The following is a 14126-nucleotide window of genomic DNA, read 5'->3' as shown; positions in this document are numbered from 1 at the left end:
ACTCCCTGTGCCGCCCAGCATCCAGCACCCGGCACACATTAACCAGCGCTCTCCAGAGACGGTGCCGCACCGGGACTGCTCCTGCTCCACGCCTGGCGGATCCTGCAACACGCCCAGACAGCAGCTTCCCTCCAGCCTGCGACAGCGACAGACACAGCTCTGCTAAGACCACATGGCCACCGCGGGAAAAGTAAGGACAAGGCATTTCCCATCCTCCTTTCCGAGGTGCCCTGCTCTCGGCCAAATCCGCTGCAGAAGGCTCAGCCTGCACACCACTCCGCGTGCCCTCTTTCCTCCCTTTCCCTTACTCCCCCACCTCTCCCAAACCCCTGAGAAGTTCACCAGACTCTGCTCTCAGGCAGCTGCACGTGTCCAGATCTGCATTCGGTAGTGCATTCCCCCTCCGTCCTGCCCGGCTGCTCAGGAGAAAATATATGCAATTGTGCTGCCCTGAAAAACACCCTCCTGCTCAATCCCACCCTGTGCTCCTGCTCTGGCAGCAAATGCTTCAGTGGTGCCCTCTTCAGCCGCTCACCTCCTGGACTCAGCCTTGTCCATGGCAATACCCTTTTCAGGCTGCAAGCCCCATCTTGCTGATGCCAAACTGCTTTGAGTTGATTGGGGAAGGGTTTGCGCCATGTCACACATAAATCAAACCTTGCTAAAGGAAAAAAAGTATCCAGGTGCCAATCAGATGGGGACAATTCCATAATCCCTCTCTCTCACCTTCAGCCCAGTGTGTCACAAGGCTGACATCAAAGCTCTCCATGGACATTTCCATTAGGGAGAGTCTGCAGTGCTCATGGCAGCAGAGTCTGGCCAGTAACACATGGGGATATTATGAAAAATCCACCAAAGCCATCAGAACCCAGTAACTTTCCAAGGCTACACTTGAAAATCTTTGGGTCACAAACCACAAATGGGGTTTCCGCAGACCCCAAACTAGGCCAGTGTTCATTGGACAGCACTTGGTTTCAGGTGCAGCTGAGCATCACCAGGTTTGAGCACCTCAGGTTTAGGTGATTGCAGGATGACTTCCCCCAGCCATGTGCTTTTAAATGCAAACGTTCCCATGCAATGTATTCCTCTTGGTTGTTTCCAGGTTATCAGGTGCAGGGCTGCTGTTGCCTGGGCCCCGGGCAAACTCTCTGTTGAGGAGGTAGAAGTTGCACCCCCAAAGGCAGGGGAAGTCCGGATCAAGGTAAAAATACATCTCAATAACTTTTTCTTCCTTCTTTGTGGAAATTGCTCTTTGTGGTTATACCTTCAGTAAAACTCAGGGATCTGCATCCTCCAAGAGGCTTTCATTGCCCAGAGCTGCCTTGGGTCAAATGCACCATCTGCCAGGGTTTCCTTTTTGGACTACTTCTTGTTTAAGCTGTCACATAGGAATTCCTGTCTCCAGCCCTTGCTCTGCTGGACAGGGCTCTGGTACCCACACTGTGGCCTCCCCTCCACTTCCACCTCCAGCTCAGTGCAGAGGAAGGCCACATGGAGCATTCAGAGTGAGCAGAAGGGGAAAGCCCAGCCTGGGCTCAGTGTGGTGGCATAGAGTGCCAGCACTGACTGAGGGGCATCAAAACACCCCTGGGAAAATTGCTTCCACAAACTGAGTTAGACAGAGGCCAGGACATCTGCTTGTTCCTCTCCAAATAGCTTGTGGCCACAGGCATCTGTTGCACAGATGAACACCTTCTGCAAGGCTGCTTTCCCAACGCAGAATTCCCAGTTATCCCTGGCCATGAAGGAGCTGGAATTGTGGAAAGCGTTGGAGAAGGAGTGACCTCTATGAAACCAGGTAACTGACACACACACACACACAAAAATACATGCCCAGGAATCAGATCTGACACAAGTAACATACTTAGACCCACATAACATGGGATATTGCTTGCTTCCAGGTGACAAAGTAATCCCACTTTGCCACCCTCAGTGTGGGGAATGCAGCTTCTGCCGGAATCCTGAATCCAACTTCTGCCAGAAGTCCCAGTAAGTTTACTTTGCCTTCCCCTACACACACACGGGATTGACTTTATGACAAATCTGACACCCCCATCAGTGCTTCAGACAATCAAACACAAATACTTGCATCTCCTCCACAGTTTTTCTGAACCACAAAACCTGCTGCCTGACAAGACCAGCCGCATCTCTTGCAAAGGAAAGCAGATCCATCATTTCCTGTGGGTCAGCACCTTTTCAGAATACACTGTGGTCCCAGAGTACGCCGTTGCCAAGATAGATGCTGCAGCACCTCTGGACAAAGTCTGCTTGTTTGGCTGTGGGTTTTCCACAGGCTATGGGGCTGTCATCAACACAGCCAAGGTTGGTATTCAGGTGTGTCTAGCACACCACAGCCACCCTCACAAGCTCATCAATACTGTGCAAAAGAAACCTCCTCCTCCTCCTCCTGCTGGAGACTCACAGGCTCCCATCTGTGTAGGTAAAACCAGGCTCGACCTGTGCTGTTTTTGGACTTGGAGGAATTGGCCTCTCTGTTGTCATGGGCTGCAAGGCAGCTGGAGCTTCCCGCATCATTGCCGTGGACATCAACAAGGACAAGTTTGCCAAGGCCAAGGAGCTGGGAGCCACTGACTGCATCAACCCTCGAGACTTCCAGAAGCCCATCCAGGAGGTGCTCACTGAGATGACTGGGCAGGGCGTGGACTACTCCTTTGAGGCCATCGGGCACACGGACACCATGGTAGGTGGAACATCAGCACATGTCCTCCCTCCCAGATCATCACAGGCTCCTCTCAGGACTAGAATCACCTCCATGGGAAGTTCCTCACAGGCTGCCTGCACTACTGGGCATATCTTTGAGAGAGAAAATGGCAGGAATCTTAAAAGAGGCCACAAGCTCCCCAGGTCTGCTCCACAAGGGGAAATATGTGTTTTCAGATTACCAGGGAGGAGCAGGAGATTGCAGAAAAAGAGCACTCTCATGAGTGCTAACCCATAAGGGCTTTCTCTCATTCTCCTGCCTGTCCCATCAGATTGCTGCCCTGGCTTCCAGCAATATGAGTACTGGTGTCTGTGTGATGATTGGAGAACTGGATTCTGGTTCAGAGATTTCCATCGATCCCACACTTCTGCTGACTGGGCGTACCTGGAAGGGGACTGTGCTTGGAGGTAGTGAACTTAAGAATGCAATCTTAATATTTCGGCTTTTCCTCTGTTGGCAGTTGACAAATCCTAGTAAAAGAGTGTTTTCATGTTAAAGACAACTAAAGAGGAGCATCGCATTGCCTGTATTGAACATTAGCATTAGACATGCAAATAATCCTCCACCTGTTCCACACAGTAACCCACTCATCCTAAAGAGCAGAAAACATCTCACAAGGGTCTGGCACCAGCACTGGTCACTCAGTCCTGACCCTGACAGTAACACTACCTTACCAAAACAGCCTTGCTCCCATTATTCATGCAGCTGCTCTCTCCTCTTTCTAGGCTGGAAGATGAGAGAATGTATCCCCAAATTAATTTCCAGCTATTTGGAGAAGAAATTCAATTCGGACTTGCTGATCACGCACACGCTGCCATTCACTAAAGTGAACGAGGGATTTGAGTTGTTACGTGCAGGAAAAAGGTGAGACCCTGACCAGCAGGAGGTTCAGCAAACCTCAGCACCTCCTCCTAAAATTCCAACAGGCAGAGCATGCAATACTGGCTTCCCAAAGAGTACCTGAGCCTTCCGAGGAAGCAGGGCCTCCCAGCTGAGTGCTGGCAAGATCTGCCATAGCCCAGAGGGAAGAGCCCATGTTCAGCACAGTGAACCCTCCTGCTCATGGTTCAGCTCAGCACAGATCCTGTGGCCTTATCCCGTGAGGGCCTCCCCTCAGCAGGGATTTGAAGGCTGCCCCGCTGCTGCACGCCTCATGCAGCTCAGTCAGGAAGAGGCTGGATGACAGAGAAGGTGGCCGGTCCCCAGGCAGACCTGCCTGCCACACTGCCTGCTCCTGAGCTGCAGCCAACCCTCCCTTCCCTTCCACCTTTCAGTATCCGCACTGTCCTGCTCTTCTGACGGACACGGCCAAGGAAGCCGAGCGGAGGGACCAGCGCAGCTGATGCTTTCCTGGCCCAGGCCCTTCTCACCCAGCATCTCTCCTTGTGGGGCACCAGGAGAAGAGAATGAGGAACTCACCTGTGTTGCTGTCACTGCTGGTCCTGCTGTGCCCAGACAGGACATAAAAGGACGTCTCTCCCAGGAAAATGCTTTTACCAATAAAGGTTTTTAAACCAACTCATCTGACACAGTGCACTCCATCAACCGAGACTCCAGGGCCTTGGGACAATTGGTTGACGGGTCAGGAACACTGGTAGTAATTTCCTTGACCTGTTGGTAACGAGGAATTATACTGGTAGGAATAGGCAGATCCATGGGGTCCATGCATGGCTCCAAGGCTGGTGCAAGCAAAAAAATGTTGGGTTTTTGACTGTGGGGTGATCTATTCACCCCCTCGTCAACACACACCTGACAGGATCAGCCATTCTCAGAGGGGAAAAGGAAAGGAGTTCTAGAACAGGAGCGAGCAGGGCTCTTTGACAAAGCTCTAAACTAGACTGGGAAGGGGAATGGGAGAATACCTGGCTGGCCAGTGATCAACAGTGGCATTGTGTGCCAAAACGTGAGGAAATGAGCAGTAAGGGAACCCCTCAATCTGCCAAACAAGTGTTGGGTGCAAAGCACCACTCGTGAAAATGTTTCTATACCAATGAATGCAGCTTGAGGAACAAGCCATGGTGACCTGGAAACTTTCGCCAGGTGCCAGAGACTTGATATCCTTGGCATAAGTGAAACTGGTGGGACAAGTCCTGTGACTGGATGGCCCTGTTGGATGGTTACAGGCTCTTCAGGAGGGAAAGGCAGGGCAGAAGAGGCAGGGGGGTGGCACTGCATGGAATAGAAGGGTTGGGATGTATGGAGCTGTAACAGCACAGTTAAGAGCCTCTGGTTGACAATCAAGGGGCAAACAAATAATGTGCATATCACCATGGGCATCTACTATAGACCCATCACTGTGGTCTGTACTATTCTCTCCTAATTTTTCCTTCTTTCCTTCTTATTTTTCCACTTTAGATCCTGATCTTAGAATGGAGGCTTTTCTCCTGCTCCAGTTTTCTTTTTGGAACAACCTCAGAGAAATGTACGGACTGTAATGGGGAAGAGACATTACACGTGCATTTGTGTCCCATCACACACAGATGTGGGTGCTAGAGGTGCTATATCTAGGCTAACAGAAATCATCAAGTAAAATTCCTCCTCAGCAATGTAATTGCAGAGCAAAATTCTGGAGGATGGACTATGATCACAGCTAGTCCCAAAAAGGAATTTTTTCTGAGCAAAAAAAAAGAAAACAAAAAGGCAAGGCTATGGTCCTAATGGGTCCCCCCCAAGTTGAGATATTCCATCATTCTGTGATAGCATGGACTCAATATCAGCAATTGCTCCAAGAGTCCTGGTCTCTATTTTAACATTTTTTCCCTCAGCTATTCTCCTCCACTAGGGTGAACACAATCAATTGCTCATTTTAATAGATCTTTGTCAGAATTGTTTTCTATATCTCTGCTAGGTACAATATATCAGGGTGAATCTAACTCCCACTTTCCTTACCTCTTTTGCCTCATACTGCTATCATTTTGTAAGAGGTACACAATATTTCTGTTCTTAGGGAAATTAAAGCACCAGGGCATCTTTTAGAATAGGGAATTATCAATACTGCTAACAAATCCTGTAGGATATTGTCTAGTTTGTGCTTCATAGTAGAATGCAAAAATTGTCTCTGAAACAGGTGCCCACTTACACTGTGGACAGAAATGCAATGCTGGGTCATTAATAAGGGAACTCATATCAGACTCTGACTCGTAATTAAAAATTACAGAAACCTGATGCTGGCACCAGGAAAGATAAGATTTGTACTTAGCCCTCATAAGTGCGTTTCAGCATCTGTTCCACAGAGATTTCTGTCAAATATTCTACCGTCTTTCCACCTCTTTGATACAGGCAGCAAACAACCAGAACACAAAGAGGGGGACAGAAAACTGACTACCAAGATGAAGACAAATACCTTGAGGTCTGTGCCTGTGTATAATGGCATCTGACCTCACAGATCAGCTATTAAAGCTTATAAAATACATGGCTACATACAGCAAGTCAAGATAGCACGTATTGTAGAATGAAGATACACAGGATCAGCCATTAAAAAGTTAATCATTAGAGCCATGCCTGCTGACATACAAGTTTGATCTTATTTTCCCTCTATTACCTGGATAAGACAAAAACAACAACAACCTCCTGCCTGAAACAGATACAAAAATCTGCACAGCAACAGCATCTCAGTATCAACTCCCTACAATAATTACATACATTCCAAATGTTTTGCAGAGGTGCCAGCTCCCCATGGCCCTTAACAACTGCAAGCAGGGCAGACAGAAATTCTCATTACGCATCAGTGGTGGGTTTGCAGGTCTGGGGGACTAGAGCATCACACAGATGTTTTAAGGAAAAATAACAGTACATATTTGAAAGATCTTTTTATGACCATTGTGTAGGTTATCCGCTCAACAGCAGACTCTAGACACGTCTTCAGAGCCATGAAGTGCCAGCACAAGTAGCACATTTATCTCCTTAGCAGTGAGCTGAAATCATAAGCCATCTGTATGGGATGCTATCTAGGAAGCAGGTGAATTAATTCATTCTTTGTTACAGGTCTTTTGAAATTTGTTGGTTTCAACTTCAAACACTGCCAACCCTATGGGATACCTGCCATAGAGCATTCGTCCTCTGGAATTGCTTTCCAGCCCTTGTGCCATGCAGAAGACAGAAAGGGAATCAAAGCCAACTACTCTGTGTCCCAGGAGTTCTGTACAGTGGGTCTGTCTGAACAGCCTACAGAGTATTTTTGGTTTTGGCTGAGCACTTAAATCAGCCCACTTTGGGGCTGAAGTGAGGCTTGCAAGGCACAGGAAAGTACATGATAATCTTGGAGAAGAACTGTAGTCTTCTTCCACAGCATCTGGTGGGTGCCCTGCTAGGATAACAGGCACGAGGGAGGGTAGGTTTAGACCAGATATTAGGAAGAAATTCCTTACTGTGACGGCACTGAGGCACTGGAACAGGCTGAGGAGAAGTTGTGGATGCTCCATCCTTGGCAGCATCTGAGGCCACTCAGATGTGGCTATGAGTAATTTCCTCCAGTGACAGGTGTTCCTGGCCATGGCAGGGGGGTGGTACAACATGATCTTTAAGGTCCCATCTAACCAAGGCCATTCTGTGATTTTGTGAAGGACATGTGAATCAACTGTAGAGCTGAATGTGCCGAGCTTGAGTCTACAGAACAATGCCCTCCTCATTCAGGAATGCTATACTTTTTTCTGATATTGTCTAATCCTGTTTGCTAATCCAAATGTCAACAGATGTCTTTTCATTAAATAAAAAAATATATATACACACATATAAACTTTCTCAATAGCCAAAGAGCTATCTTCTCCTCATTATAGCGTTCTAAATGGCTAGTGATCCAAAAAGGGGGTTTATGTCATTAGTGGCAGTCTCTAGGAAATTATCCCATTCCTTTGGTTTGCAAAAGTGTCTTTTCAGCCACACAGAAGGAAGATTCCTTTCGAACTGTGGGGGTTACCTCACACTCAGGCTGCTCATCTCAGCCTGGTCCTCCAACGAGCTATCGCTCATCCAATCCCTGCAATACATCGCCTTGTCCAATGCCTCAGCAGAAAACAGCTCTGGGAGAACCTGAAAAGCCTGGGTGGAGTGAACCCACCTACAAACCTGGTTACACTGGAGTGAAGCAAATGGGTCCTTGGGGAAAAGAATCTTCTTCTGACACGTTCTGCCTTACTACTCTGGAGAAAATAACTCCAATACCACAGACACTAGAGCTTCAACCCAGACAGCAATGTGTCTTTATCCACCACACCACATTTTCACTGACTTTTGATTTGTTTTATTTTAGTTTTTAAACATTTTTAATCCTTTTGCAAATATCGTGGTGTGAATGGCCACCAGGTCAAATGCTCCGACCTGGCAGAAAGGGGATGCCAAGGAAGCCCCAGCAGAGATGCAGATCTCCTCCCTCCACCCCTGCCAGAAGCAACTGGAAGAAATAAACCAACCTTTCTGAGCTCTCTGAGCCTTTCAGGCACGGAGGGCAGGCAATGACCCAAGGGCAGAGTCACTGATAAAAGCCTCCCTGGAGGACTTCTGCTCCCATCCATCTCCCTGACGCTATCCAGCTCCTCCCCTCAGCACTCCCTGTGCCGCCCAGCATCCAGCACCCGGCACACATTAACCAGCGCTCTCCAGAGACGGTGCCGCACCGGGACTGCTCCTGCTCCACGCCTGGCGGATCCTGCAACACGCCCAGACAGCAGCTTCCCTCCAGCCTGCGACAGCGACAGACACAGCTCTGCTAAGACCACATGGCCACCGCGGGAAAAGTAAGGACAAGGCATTTCCCATCCTCCTTTCCGAGGTGCCCTGCTCTCGGCCAAATCCGCTGCAGAAGGCTCAGCCTGCCCACCACTCCGCGTGCCCTCTTTCCTCCCTTTCCCTTACTCCCCCATCTCTCCCAAACCCCTGAGAAGTTCACCAGACTCTGCTCTCAGGCAACTGCACGTGTCCAGACCTGCATTCGGTAGTGCATTCCCCCTCCATCCTGCCCGGCTGCTCAGGAGAAAATATATGCAACTGTGCTGCCCTGAAAAACACCCTCCTGCTCAATCCCACCCTGTGCTCCTGCTCTGGCAGCAAATGCTTCAGTGGTGCCCTCTTCAGCCGCTCACCTCCTGGACTCAGCCTTGTCCATGGCAATACCCTTTTCAGGCTGCAAGCCCCATCTTGCTGATGCCAAACTGCTTTGAGTTGATTGGGGAAGGGTTTGTGCCATGTCACACAGAAATCAAACCTTGCTAAAGGAAAAAAAGTATCCAGGTGCCAATCAGATGGGGACAATTCCATAATCCCTCTCTCTCACCTTCAGCCCAGTGTGTCACAAGGCTGACATCAAAGCTCTCCATGGACATTTCCATTAGGGAGAGTCTGCAGTGCTCATGGCAGCAGAGTCTGGCCAGTAACACATGGGGATATTATGAAAAATCCACCAAAGCCATCAGAACCCAGTAACTTTCCAAGGCTACGCTTGAAAATCTTTGGGTCACAAACCACAAATGGGGTTTCCGCAGACCCCAAACTAGGCCAGTGTTCATTGGACAGCACTTGGTTTCAGGTGCAGCTGAGCATCACCAGGTTTGAGCACCTCAGGTTTAGGTGATTGCAGGATGACTTCCCCCAGCCATGTGCTTTTAAATGCAAACGTTCCCATGCAATGTATTCCTCTTGGTTGTTTCCAGGTTATCAGGTGCAGGGCTGCTGTTGCCTGGGCCCCGGGCAAACTCTCTGTTGAGGAGGTAGAAGTTGCACCCCCAAAGGCAGGGGAAGTCCGGATCAAGGTAAAAATACATCTCAATAACTTTTTCTTCCTTCTTTGTGGAAATTGCTCTTTGTGGTTATACCTTCAGTAAAACTCAGGGATCTGCATCCTCCAAGAGGCTTTCATCGCCCAGAGCTGCCTTGGGTCAAATGCACCATCTGCCAGGGTTTCCTTTTTGGACTACTTCTTGTTTAAGCTGTCACATAGGAATTCCTGTCTCCAGCCCTTGCTCTGCTGGACAGGGCTCTGGTACCCACACTGTGGCCTCCCCTCCACTTCCACCTCCAGCTCAGTGCAGAGGAAGGCCACATGGAGCATTCAGAGTGAGCAGAAGGGGAAAGCCCAGCCTGGGCTCAGTGTGGTGGCATAGAGTGCCAGCACTGACTGAGGGGCATCAAAACACCCCTGGGAAAATTGCTTCCACAAACTGAGTTAGACAGAGGCCAGGACATCTGCTTGTTCCTCTCCAAATAGCTTGTGGCCACAGGCATCTGTTGCACAGATGAACACCTTCTGCAAGGCTGCTTTCCCAACGCAGAATTCCCAGTTATCCCTGGCCATGAAGGAGCTGGAATTGTGGAAAGCGTTGGAGAAGGAGTGACCTCTATGAAACCAGGTAACTGACACACACACACACACAAAAATACATGCCCAGGAATCAGATCTGACACAAGTAACATACTTAGACCCACATAACATGGGATATTGCTTGCTTCCAGGTGACAAAGTAATCCCACTTTGCCACCCTCAGTGTGGGGAATGCAGCTTCTGCCGGAATCCTGAATCCAACTTCTGCCAGAAGTCCCAGTAAGTTTACTTTGCCTTCCCCTACACACACACGGGATTGACTTTATGACAAATCTGACACCCCCATCAGTGCTTCAGACAATCAAACACAAATACTTGCATCTCCTCCACAGTTTTTCTGAACCACAAAACCTGCTGCCTGACAAGACCAGCCGCATCTCTTGCAAAGGAAAGCAGATCCATCATTTCCTGTGGGTCAGCACCTTTTCAGAATACACCGTGGTCCCAGAGTACGCCGTTGCCAAGATAGATGCTGCAGCACCTCTGGACAAAGTCTGCTTGTTTGGCTGTGGGTTTTCCACAGGCTATGGGGCTGTCATCAACACAGCCAAGGTTGGTATTCAGGTGTGTCTAGCACACCACAGCCACCCTCACAAGCTCATCAATACTGTGCAAAAGAAACCTCCTCCTCCTCCTCCTGCTGGAGACTCACAGGCTCCCATCTGTGTAGGTAAAACCAGGCTCGACCTGTGCTGTTTTTGGACTTGGAGGAATTGGCCTCTCTGTTGTCATGGGCTGCAAGGCAGCTGGAGCTTCCCGCATCATTGCCGTGGACATCAACAAGGACAAGTTTGCCAAGGCCAAGGAGCTGGGAGCCACTGACTGCATCAACCCTCGAGACTTCCAGAAGCCCATCCAGGAGGTGCTCACTGAGATGACCGGGCAGGGCGTGGACTACTCCTTTGAGGCCATCGGGCACGCGGACACCATGGTAGGTGGAACATCAGCACATGTCCTCCCTCCCAGATCATCACAGGCTCCTCTCAGGACTAGAATCACCTCCATGGGAAGTTCCTCACAGGCTGCCTGCACTACTGGGCATATCTTTGAGAGAGAAAATGGCAGGAATCTTAAAAGAGGCCACAAGCTCCCCAGGTCTGCTCCACAAGGGGGAATATGTGTTTTCAGATTACCAGGGAGGAGCAGGAGATTGCAGAAAAAGAGCACTCTCATGAGTGCTAACCCATAAGGGCTTTCTCTCATTCTCCTGCCTGTCCCATCAGATTGCTGCCCTGGCTTCCAGCAATATGAGCACTGGTGTCTGTGTGATGATTGGAGAACTGGATTCTGGTTCAGAGATTTCCATCGATCCCACACTTCTGCTGACTGGGCGTACCTGGAAGGGGACTGTGCTTGGAGGTAGTGAACTTAAGAATGCAATCTTAATATTTCGGCTTTTCCTCTGTTGGCAGTTGACAAATCCTAGTAAAAGAGTGTTTTCATGTTAAAGACAACTAAAGAGGAGCACTGCATTGCCTGTATTGAACATTAGCATTAAACATGCAAATAATCCTCCACCTGTTCCACACAGTAACCCACTCATCCTAAAGAGCAGAAAACATCTCACAAGGGTGTGGCACCAGCAATGGTCACTCAGTCCTGACCCTGACAGTAACACTACCTTACCAAAACAGCCTTGGTCCCATTATTCATGCAGCTGCTCTCTCCTCTTTCTAGGCTGGAAGATGAGAGAATGTATCCCCAAATTAATTTCCAGCTATTTGGAGAAGAAGTTCAATTCGGACTTGCTGATCACGCACACGCTGCCATTCGCTAAAGTGAACGAGGGATTTGAGTTGTTACGTGCAGGAAAAAGGTGAGACCCTGACCAGCAGGACGTTCAGCAAACCTCAGCACCTCCTCCTAAAATTCCAACAGGCAGAGCATGCAACACTGGCTTCCCAAAGAGCACCTGAGCCTTCAGAGGAAGCAGGGCCTCCCAGCTGAGTGCTGGCAAGATCTGCCATAGCCCAGAGGGAAGAGCCCATGTTCAGCACAGGGAACCCTCCTGCTCATGGTTCAGCTCAGCACAGATCCTGTGGCCTTATCCCGTGAGGGCCTCCCCTCAGCAGGGATTTGAAGGCTGCCCTGCTGCTGCATGCCTCATGCAGCTCAGTCAGGAAGAGGCTGGATGACAGAGAAGGTGGCCGGTCCCCAGGCACACCTGCCTGCCACACTGCCTGCTCCTGAGCTGCAGCCAACCCTCCCTTCCCTTCCACGTTTCAGTATCCGCACTGTCCTGCTCTTCTGAGGGACACGGCCAAGGAAGCCGAGCGGAGGAACCAGCGCAGCAGATTCTTTCCTGGCCCAGGCCCTTTTCACCCAGCACCTCTCCTTGTGGGGCACCAGGAGAAGAGAATGAGGAACTCACCTGTGCTGCTGTCACTGCTGGTCCTGATGTGCCCAGACAGGACATAAATGGACGTCTCTCCCAGGAAAATGCTTTTACCAATAAAGGTTTTTAAACCAACTCATCTGACACAGTGCACTCCATCAACCGAGACTCCAGGGCCTTGGGACAATTGGTTGACGGGTCAGGAACACTGGTAGTAATTTCCTTGACCTGTTGGTAACGAGGAATTATACTGGTAGGAATAGGCAGATCCATGGGGTCCATGCATGGCTCCAAGGCTGGTGCAAGCAAAAAAATGTTGGGTTTTTGACTGTGGGGTGATCTCTTCACCCCCTCATCTACACACACCTGACAGGATCAGCCATTCTCAGAGGGGAAAAGGAAAGGAGTTCTAGCACAGGAGCAAGCAGGGCTCTTTGACAGAGCTCTAAACTGGTCTGGGAAGGGGAATGGGAGAATACCTGGCTGGCCAGTGATCAACAGTGGCATTGTGTGCCAAAACGTGAGGAAATGAGCAGTAAGGGAACACCTCAATCTGCCAAACAAGTGTTGGGTGCAAAGCACCACTCGTGAAAATGTTTCTATACCAATGAATGCAGCTTGAGGAACAAGCCATGGTGACCTGGAAACTTTTGCCAGGTGCCAGAGACTTGATATCCTTGGCATAAGTGAAACTGGTGGGACAAGTCCTGTGACTGGAGGGCCCTGTTGGATGGTTACAGGCTCTTCAGGAGGGAAAGGCAGGGCAGAAGAGGCAGGGGGGTGGCACTGCATGGAATAGAAGGGTTGGAATGTATGGAGCTGTAACAGCACAGTTAAGAGCCTCTGGGTGACAATCAAGGGGCAAACAAATAATGTGGATGTCACCGTGGGCATCTACTATTGACCCATCACTGTGCTCTGTACTATTCTCTCCTAATTTTTCCTTCTTTCCTTCTTATTTTTCCACTTTAGATCCTGATCTTAGAATGGAGGCTTTTCTCCTGCTCCAGTTTTCTTTTTGGAACAACCTCAGAGAAATGTACGGACTGTAATGGGGAAGAGACATTACATGTGCATTTGTGTCCCATCACACACAGATGTGGGTGCTAGAGGTGCTATATCTAGGCTAACAGAAATCATCAAGTAAAATTCCTCCTCAGCAATGTAATTGCAGAGCAAAATTCTGGAGGATGTACTATGATCACAGCTAGTCACAAAAAGGAATTTTTTCTGAGCAAAAAAAAAAAGAACAAAAAGGCAAGGCTATGGTCCTAATGGGTCCCCCCCAAGTTGAGATATTCCATCATTCTATGATAGCATGGACTCAATATCAGCAATTACTCCAAGAGTCCTGGTCTCTATTTTAGCATTTTTTCCCTCAGCTATTCTCCTCCACTAGGGTGAACACAATCAATTGCTCATTTTAATAGATCTTTGTCAGAATTGTTTTCTATATCTCTGCTAGGTACAATATATCAGGGTGAATCTAACTCCCACTTTCCTTACCTCTTTTGCCTCATACCACTATAATTTTGTAAGAGGTACACAATATTTCTGTTCTTAGGGAAATTAAAGCACCAGGGCATCTTTTAGAATAGGGAATTATCAATACTGCTAACAAATCCTGTAGGATATTGTCTAGTTTGTGCTTCATAGTAGAATGCAAAAATTGTCCCTGAAACAGGTGCCCACTTACACTGTGGACAGAAATGCAATGCTGGGTCATTAATAAGGGAACTCATATCAGACTCTGACTC

At 48.9% G+C, this 14126-nt stretch overlaps 2 protein-coding genes across 2 annotated transcripts; both read left to right on the top strand.

Annotated features, from left to right (window-relative positions):
- Positions 1–4066, top strand: LOC129120551 (alcohol dehydrogenase 1-like). The gene is made up of 9 exons (XM_054633204.2): positions 1–190; positions 1103–1201; positions 1657–1798; positions 1902–1989; positions 2103–2322; positions 2441–2701; positions 2994–3129; positions 3448–3586; positions 3997–4066. The coding sequence occupies exons 1-9, from the start codon at positions 173–175 to the stop codon at positions 4019–4021; spliced, it is 1128 nt and encodes a 375-aa protein (XP_054489179.2). The 5' UTR covers positions 1–172; the 3' UTR covers positions 4022–4066.
- Positions 4067–8282: 4216 nt separating this feature from the next.
- LOC143693945 (alcohol dehydrogenase 1-like) lies at positions 8283–12458 on the top strand. The gene is made up of 9 exons (XM_077177108.1): positions 8283–8454; positions 9367–9465; positions 9921–10062; positions 10166–10253; positions 10367–10586; positions 10705–10965; positions 11258–11393; positions 11712–11850; positions 12261–12458. Exons 1-9 carry the CDS (start codon positions 8437–8439, stop codon positions 12283–12285), a joined length of 1128 nt encoding a protein of 375 aa, XP_077033223.1. The 5' UTR covers positions 8283–8436; the 3' UTR covers positions 12286–12458.
- Positions 12459–14126: the final 1668 nt, after the last annotated feature.

Source organism: Agelaius phoeniceus, chromosome 4 (assembly GCF_051311805.1).
Source record: "Agelaius phoeniceus isolate bAgePho1 chromosome 4, bAgePho1.hap1, whole genome shotgun sequence".
Classification (NCBI taxonomy): Eukaryota; Metazoa; Chordata; class Aves; order Passeriformes; family Icteridae; genus Agelaius; species Agelaius phoeniceus.
The sequence above is the reverse complement of the archived record's forward strand: the minus strand, read 5'-3'. Positions and strand labels throughout refer to the sequence as shown.

Bases quoted from the DNA above. Each gene is read 5' to 3' on its own strand.
- LOC143693945 (XM_077177108.1), top strand. The intron at 10,587-10,704 runs GTTGGTATTCAG...CCATCTGTGTAG, and splicing joins CTGTCATCAACACAGCCAAG to GTAAAACCAGGCTCGACCTG. The intron at 11,851-12,260 runs GTGAGACCCTGA...TCCACGTTTCAG, and splicing joins TTGTTACGTGCAGGAAAAAG to TATCCGCACTGTCCTGCTCT.
- LOC129120551 (XM_054633204.2), top strand. The intron at 1,202-1,656 runs GTAAAAATACAT...CTCTCCAAATAG, and splicing joins CAGGGGAAGTCCGGATCAAG to CTTGTGGCCACAGGCATCTG. The intron at 1,990-2,102 runs GTAAGTTTACTT...TCTCCTCCACAG, and splicing joins AACTTCTGCCAGAAGTCCCA to TTTTTCTGAACCACAAAACC.